Source organism: Vigna radiata, chromosome 1, assembly GCF_000741045.1.
Source record: "Vigna radiata var. radiata cultivar VC1973A chromosome 1, Vradiata_ver6, whole genome shotgun sequence".
NCBI lineage: Eukaryota > Viridiplantae > Streptophyta > Magnoliopsida > Fabales > Fabaceae > Vigna > Vigna radiata.
Window position 1 is genome coordinate 25,326,338 of NC_028351.1, and position 8,073 is coordinate 25,334,410.

Consider the following 8,073-nt stretch of genomic DNA (forward strand, 5'->3'; position numbering starts at 1 on the left):
GTGATTGCTAAGTTAGTGGAGATAGTTTGCGGATTCAGCGGAGCAAATAGCGGACTAAGAGTCTAGGAAGTGGGAAGTGGTTGCGGTTACAGTTATGACTAATAAGCTAAGTTGTTGGAGGGATTTACGGAGCACATGACTTGGCACAACATGGCTCCGATTATGGTGGGTATATATCTCTATAAATAGAACAAGCATAGCTCAGGTAAAAGGTTAGATTGACTTTCTGAATATTATTATCGTGGTAATTCTGCTGACTTGAGCGTTGGAGTGCTAACTTGCAGGTACTCACCGTTCGGTTTTAAGATTACTACGAAGAAGAATCGAAGTGAGAAGAAGAGCCACAGTGATCAACTGTTATCTCGTTTCCATCCGAAACAATATATTTATTATGTACAATAAATATTGACTAGAGTAATTCTTTTATAGTTATATAAATATTGGTTTATTTCATTAAAATATTAATCTAAAGATAAAAAACTTTCAAAAATGAATTAGTTTACTTAGTAAATTACAAATGGAATAGTTGACTAACAATTTATAGATTTAAAATTAGTTGTGAGTCTTGACTATTTTTGAATTGAAGTCGTCATGAGTTTTTGACGACTTCTTCAAAATTTTTTGAAAAAGGTGAAGATGTTATGGCTTATGACGATTTTTTTAAAATATGTTGAACGAAAGTCGTTAGAAGTGGTAACATCTTTCAATTTATAAGATATTGTTCATAGTGGTGACAACTTTTTAATTGAACGAAAGTTGAGTGAAGAACTGAGTAAGATTGTTGAGTAGTAAAAAGAATTTGACAAGTTTACTGAGTAACAAGAAGAATTCGGCTAGACAATCGTGTAGGTTTGAGATGTTGCTAAGATATGCAGATAGCCTAAACAATGAGGTAGAGCATACGAAGAACTCAACAAGACAACCTATTAGAGTAGTGAACTTAAAGAATGCAAAATAGTGCAGTGAACTTGACAAGACAACTAAGTAGTGTGGTGACCTTAACAAGACAGTCGAGTAAAGTGAACAGGTTGGATATAGACAATTAGATAGCTTGGGGAGGTGCTTAGACAGCTCACATAGCTTGGAGCATGCAAAGAGCTTGGTGAAAGCTTAATGGAGAGCTCAATAATAGAGGATAAGCTTGCCAAGCTTGATCTCATAATGGAAATCGTCATGAGTTAAGACAAATTTGATTCAATTGAATATCATTACCATTCTGGATGACATCCTATAACTTGAATAACATATTTACAAAGTTATTACGAGTCATAATGAATTCACCTTTTCATAATTTTATGAAGAAGTCATCACGACTTCAATTAGAAAGCCATTAAAACTTATGACGACTTATCTTAAATCTATAAATTTTAAGTCAATTACCTCATTATTATAATATATAGGATAAATTACACAATAAATAATTAAAGACATAGTAATTAAAAATCAAAGTTTCAATTATTATATTTTGATAAACAAATAAATTAAACATATAAATTATTTATTTGAATAATATTATAGTAAATTAAATTGTCAAGTAGTAAATTTATATAATAAAAAAACGTATATAAAAGTGGTGAAACAATAAAAAAGATAAAATTGTCAATTTATATAATTAAAAACAATAAATAAGTATAATGTAAAATCTACGAAAAAAATGGTAAAAAACTAATAGAGTTTTTGTTTAAATTAGTCCACCTTCAAACCGTTTTAACTTGTTTAACTCATTTTAAATGAGTTAGTTTGATACATACTTAAAATAATTAAATTCTTTTCTAAGTTAACCCGGTTAAAACCTACAGTGAGTTATATTAACTCATCAAATAGATATTATTTTTTGACATCATTAATTAACGTTTTTTCTTATTATTTATTAAAAATAAAAATCGATTATCATAAACTTAGGTACGACCAAAATTTTAAAAAATAGTAAAATATTAGAATTACACAAAAATAAGTATGATGTAGATAATATTTAACCCAATCTAGTTTCACTGATACATATAACATACTTAATTTCCAACATTAATTTATTAAACAAGGACCTTATAACATAGATGGCCATGCATTGTGCTAGAAGTCCCTGATGACTAACGTGTAGCATTTGACAAATTATTAACTAACTCAAGGTTGGACTCGCTTATTATACTAATTTTTCAATGCCCTACCGTCTTCGCTATTTTAAAACTTTCATAAACAAATCACATTTCTTCTAGACCACAATTCTATTACTCTTCAAACTATATTATAATATATATATTTAATAGCTAGGCTAGTTTCTTCATGTCATGACCATAATTAACATAACCATATTAAGAGTAATAAAGTATTTAATAAAATTTTGATTTGCTCAATAAAGTAAAAAATGTCATAGTTAGGCGACAACATGCTTGGTTTTTCAAAGTTTGGTATATCAATTGCAAACAAATAAAGGAGAAAAAGTGACAGAAATTGAAAAATAGTATCCTTTAAGACTTCCTTTGCTTTTGAATATTTCTTACAAATAAAATCTTAGACTACAAAGCTAAAATAGTTAAACTTGTCTTTTTCTACGTAGAAAAAGGGAAAAGTTTCTTTTAACAACACATTTTTAATAATTTTTTGACAACATATACGTGTCAGTTTATGATTGGTCCGATTTAAATATTTTTTAAACGTAAATTCAAATAGACCAATAAAGTGATAACACGTGTCCCGTTGTCAAAAAAATTGTCAAAAAATGTTGTCAAAATATCGTTACCGTATAAAAAGATACCATTCTCCTTCTCAAGTCTTCGATCAAAATCTATATATATTTTCTTTACTCAATCTTTTAACTTTATTTTATTATCTATTTCTTTGCCTTTTACGTCGTACACAAGGACAAAATGCACTCTAACCAGTTTTTTCACACAAACTTATACGGAAAAAGAAATTCAACTAGACTTTCTTTTATGATTTAAAATTTACTCACACCAAAACTTATTCAAAAAACCTTTCTAATGATTTTTCAAATGTTAATTTTAAATTATGCAAATTAAAAGAATCCCTAACACAAACATATGAATTAATTAAACAAATAACCTATAATTATAAGAAACACTTAATTTGTACTTACAATTATATTCTTAAATAATAATAAATTACGGTTAAATAGACAAATTATAGTATATTAATTCTTATATTCAATTTTATATAGACTACATAAAAAAAAAGGTTAAATATGTTTTTAGTCCCTATATTTTGGGGAGATTTTGGTTTTAGTCTCTCTTTCAAACTAAGGTACAATTTAGTCCTTCAACTTTAGAAAACTCTAGTTTTAATCCTTTTTACCAAATTTTTTTAACTTTATTTGTTGTTTCAAGCACGTTTCATTATAGCATTTGGATTGTTTACATTGTTTGACACATTTTTGCTTCAATGTTAACTGAGAACCTCGTTTGAAACAGCAAATAAAGTTAAAAAAATTTGGTAAAAAGGATTAAAACCAGAGTTTTATAAAGTTAAAAGACTAAATTGTACCTTAGTTTAAAAGAGGGACTAAAACAAAAATCACTCCAAAATATAGAGACTAAAAACATATTTAACTCAAAAAAAACATAATCTCTTTAAATACAAATAGATTATAATTAGAACCCGTAACATATTAAAAAATATAGAAATATAAACTACTTATAATATTCTTAAGTTCAATAGTTTTATCATGAATAATTGATATCTAGAATTTAAATACTCTTTCATTCTTTTAATATTTTTTAAAGATAAAATTATAATGAAATTTTATGTTACAAAACAAATTATATTTCGGATAATAATTGAGTTTACTAATATTACTCAAAAACATTATATTATTATGAGATCGATAATCAGAATTTAAGACGAATTATCACTCCTTTATCTTTCGAATGAGGATTTCAAATCACAGTCCACAATGTGTATTTCATTATATAAGTAGATGGATTACGATTCTTTAACCGTATCTAACATATAAAACTTGACAATTATTTTTAACATTTTTTTTATAATTGGACACGTATCATCATTTTATTAATACGTTTGAATTTATATTTAAAAAAATATCTGAAATAGACCAATCACAAACTATCATGTAAACATAAGAAAAATATTTGTTAAAAACAACTTTTTCCATAAAACAATTGTAATAAAAGTAATTCACTGCATCATTATAAAAACATCATAAAAGGTATTTATAAAGTTAAATTTATCTACATACGAAGATTCCAAAATTTTCAATGGGGTTAAGTTGAATAGATCAAGTCAAAGGTAATGCTTCCAAGATGATTAATGGAGTTGATGTTAGCATGGTGAAAAAAAAAACTATATATAGGGGTTCCATAGCTTTGCTAACAGCACAACAAAACCGCCATTTTTGAAGTTTTGAGAAAATGGGGTCTCTAATGGCCTCTATTACTCTTACTCTTGTCTTGGCAATACTGTCTCTAAGCTTGCCATCTCAAACCTCTGCTGATAATAACTACCCCTATTCATCTCCTCCACCTACCCCTTACTACCACCACTCGCCACCACCACACCAATACTCACCACCCAAACATCCTTATCACTATCCTTTACCACCGCCGGTTTATAAGTACAAGTCTCCACCACCGCCAGTTTACAAGTACAAGTCTCCACCACCGCCGGTTTATAAGTACAAGTCTCCACCACCGCCAGTTTACAAGTACAAGTCTCCACCACCGCCGGTTTACAAGTACAAGTCTCCACCACCACCGGTTTACAAATATAAGTCTCCACCACCACCGGTTTATAAGTACAAGTCTCCACCACCACCGGTTTACAAGTACAAGTCTCCACCACCACCGGTTTACAAGTATAAGTCTCCACCACCACCACCATACAAGTACCCATCTCCTCCACCTCCAGTCTACAAGTACAAGTCACCTCCACCACCCTACAAATACCCGTCTCCTCCACCTCCGCCATACAAGTACCCCTCTCCACCACCACCAGTTTACAAGTACAAGTCCCCTCCTCCTCCTTACAAGTACCCATCTCCTCCACCACCACCATACAAGTACCCTTCTCCTCCACCCCCAGCTTACTATTACAAGTCACCTCCACCACCATACAAGTACCCTTCTCCTTCTCCTCCTCCACCACACTACGTCTATTCATCACCACCTCCCCCTCACCACTACTAGACACGATTTACTATACCACCCCATGGTAAGCTAAGCTTCGTATACAAAACCTCTATGCTTTCCATGTTCTTTCTATCAAGGTTTTAAATCACAACTATACGTAAAACTTCTACAATTTTTTAGCGCATAGCAATTACAACTATATTTTCTATTATCATGAAAGTATGAAATTTAATTATAAATAAATAGCATCCTCACTGTTGCATATATAGACCCTTTAACATAATAATAAATTAAAAAAAAAAACTTAAATTTTGCATTGATATAAAACTTTCTCCATGCATTTTATGATAAAATAATGGTTTTTCAGGATCTGAAGAAGAACGTGTGCAAATAAAGGGAATGGATTGATAGAAGGAAGAAGTACCATAGGGTTTATACAGTGAAGAGAGGAACGTGTTTTACGAAAGTTGTGTTTATTTGGTTTCCCTTTGTTTTTTTATTTTGTATTTTAAATATTCAATGTTTTTAGGCACTGTTCTGATCTGATGATCCACGTGGTCTTGGCCCAGTTATTATATCATATAATAAATAAATGCCCTGATTTTTTTCACTTTGAAAATTTCCATTTAAATTTTCTGTATGTTTTTGGTATATTCTCATGCAAGAAATTCGAACGTGAAAAGAACATGACGCACCTCGTATTTTAAGATTATTTTTCTGTAATTGGTGTGACTGTAACAAATTATAAAAATTTGTTAACAAAATTATTATTGTCATTTTACTAGAAAAATAATTATATTTGTAACAATAATTATTAGCAACATCACAAGCAGTGACATAATGGATGTCAATAAGAAATAGGTATATATATAAATTCTAAATATACTTTTACTCTAGTATAACTTGGACAAATTTTGATTACTGTATGAAAATGGCTCTGTGTTTCATTTATTTAAATTTAGAATTCTTATTTTGAATCTATAATAGTTAGACTTATTAACAATTGTTATGTATCGAATTAAAAATCAACGACAGCAGTACTGTAATTTGCTTTAGAACTACATTAAACTGCTCCAGATGTAGAAATGCCGTTAATTACTGTAGCAACCTTCCAATTGTGTGTTGCAATCACTGCTGTTAAATTCTTATTCTTTCATATATAAATTTTGAATATTTCAATGTTCTTGCCGAAAGAAAAAAAATAGTATGATGTTGAATTGGAATTAAATATAAGACAAATTATAATATATAAATAATGTAAATTTTATTTTATAAATAACAAAAGATTAAGTTAGGTTTTAAATTTATATATGAAAATTATATTATACTTTTTATTTATTAGATTTCTCATGTTATTATGGCTATATATTAAACCAACCATTAATATTTAGTTTTGATAAAAGAATGTGTTAGAAATTTACCTCGAATAGAACAAACTTATAATATATATGATAAAATACATATCTTATTAATATATTTTATAAGATTAAGTTTTATTTAAAGTCTTTTTCTTAATATATTGTTTAAGATGAATAATTACAGACATAAATTCATTGTAACAGATTATATTCCTGGTGATAAATTGGTATGATAGGTTATCCCTATCTTGTGATAGTTTATAAACAACCTTCATGGAAGTGCATTTGACAACATATGCTTTCCGAAAACTCTTGTATTGTTCTTTGTTCAGACACAACCACCTTGACTTAATTCACGATATTGAAATCGTAACATGTTATTATACAAATTCTGTTAATAAATTTGGGAGGAAACCGTTGGAGAAAATTGTTCAAAACTTGGAATAAGAGGTGCAGGTGATGTGTTCCTAAATAAGGAAGGAAAACCACTCAAATTTCAGATACTAAATTTTAGATACTATCAGCATTTTTTTATATAAAATACTTTGGTGGGAAATTCCAGCATATTTTCTTTTGAAAATTCTTGGCAATAATTTCATTTGATTTTTCATATGAAATGAAGTTACAGTGAAAATTTTTCTGCATAAAATATGAATTAATCTTTTTTTTTTGTATAAAATTATGCAAAAAAAGAAATATTAAATTTTTTCTACGAATTTACTTATATAACATGTAAGAGTAAAATTGATATTATTTTTCAATATTTATAGAATTATATTACGACCTTAACATGTAATTATGCCCTCACCTAATCTAGAATAAAACCACTAAAATTAATGATTTTCAATAAGTTATAAAATAGTCTTGACAAAATGTGGAGAGAGAATGTGCTTAAAAATTGTATTCCTCCTGAAAATTATAACTAATTGCAGATTTATCTAACTTGGAAACCAATGTATAGGAAGAACTTTTTGCAATGTGACAGAGAACGAACTATAGGCTTAGGGTTTGTGCAGTTTGGCATCATGCGGATAATGATATTTAGACAATATTTTTTTGACAACATTTGAACATCATTTACGTGTCATGATTGGTCCATGGTGGTATTTATGATTATTATTATTGATTGTGAAATAATTTTAGACCAATCACAGCATAACACGTAGATGGTGTTCAAATGTTGTCAAAAAAAGTTGTCTAAATATGATTACTCTTAATGAAATACAGAAAATGTCGTTGAGTTATAATAAAAGTATTAAACAAATCTTACATGTAAGCAAGAACATATTCTTCCTTTTCAAAGTTTGCAAATTGCATATACAGAAGTAATGTTACGCTAATAACATATACTTATTATGAAGACTTTTGTGCATGAATTTTTCGCACAAACTACAAAACTTAAATAGTTAAATAATAAGATTGGTGTCCCTTTCCAGAGAAAATAAGAGTAATGTCAACATTATCAACTGAGTGCATATTCTCCTCCTCAATTACAATGCAATCTCTCATCAAATTCTAATTGTCAATGTAAATTTTTCTACACTTCAATTTTATGTTTATTTTCTATTTTGCCTTGCTTTTCCACCACACAGTATCGTCAACTTTCGTGCAACATT

The 8,073-nt window shown here is 28.8% G+C and overlaps 1 protein-coding gene across 3 annotated transcripts; it reads left to right on the plus strand.

Moving 5' to 3' along the window:
• The first annotated feature begins 4,352 nt into the window (after positions 1-4,352).
• On the plus strand, positions 4,353-5,709 carry LOC106766096 (extensin-2). Of its 3 annotated transcripts, none has more exons than XM_014650859.2 (3): positions 4,353-5,029; positions 5,087-5,181; positions 5,467-5,709. In XM_014650859.2, exons 1-2 carry the CDS (start codon positions 4,383-4,385, stop codon positions 5,154-5,156), a joined length of 717 nt encoding a protein of 238 aa, XP_014506345.1. In that variant the 5' UTR covers positions 4,353-4,382; the 3' UTR covers positions 5,157-5,181; positions 5,467-5,709. The 3 variants fall into 3 exon arrangements, with proteins under 3 accessions (XP_014506345.1, XP_014506351.1, XP_014506341.1); XM_014650865.2 differs by having other exon boundaries at positions 4,353-4,608; positions 4,669-5,181; XM_014650855.2 differs by having other exon boundaries at positions 4,353-5,181.
• Positions 5,710-8,073: the final 2,364 nt, after the last annotated feature.

Coding starts and splice junctions, on each gene's coding strand:
- LOC106766096 (XM_014650855.2), top strand. CDS start 4,383: ATGGGGTCTCTAATGGCCTCTATTACTCTTACTCTTGTCTTGGCAATA.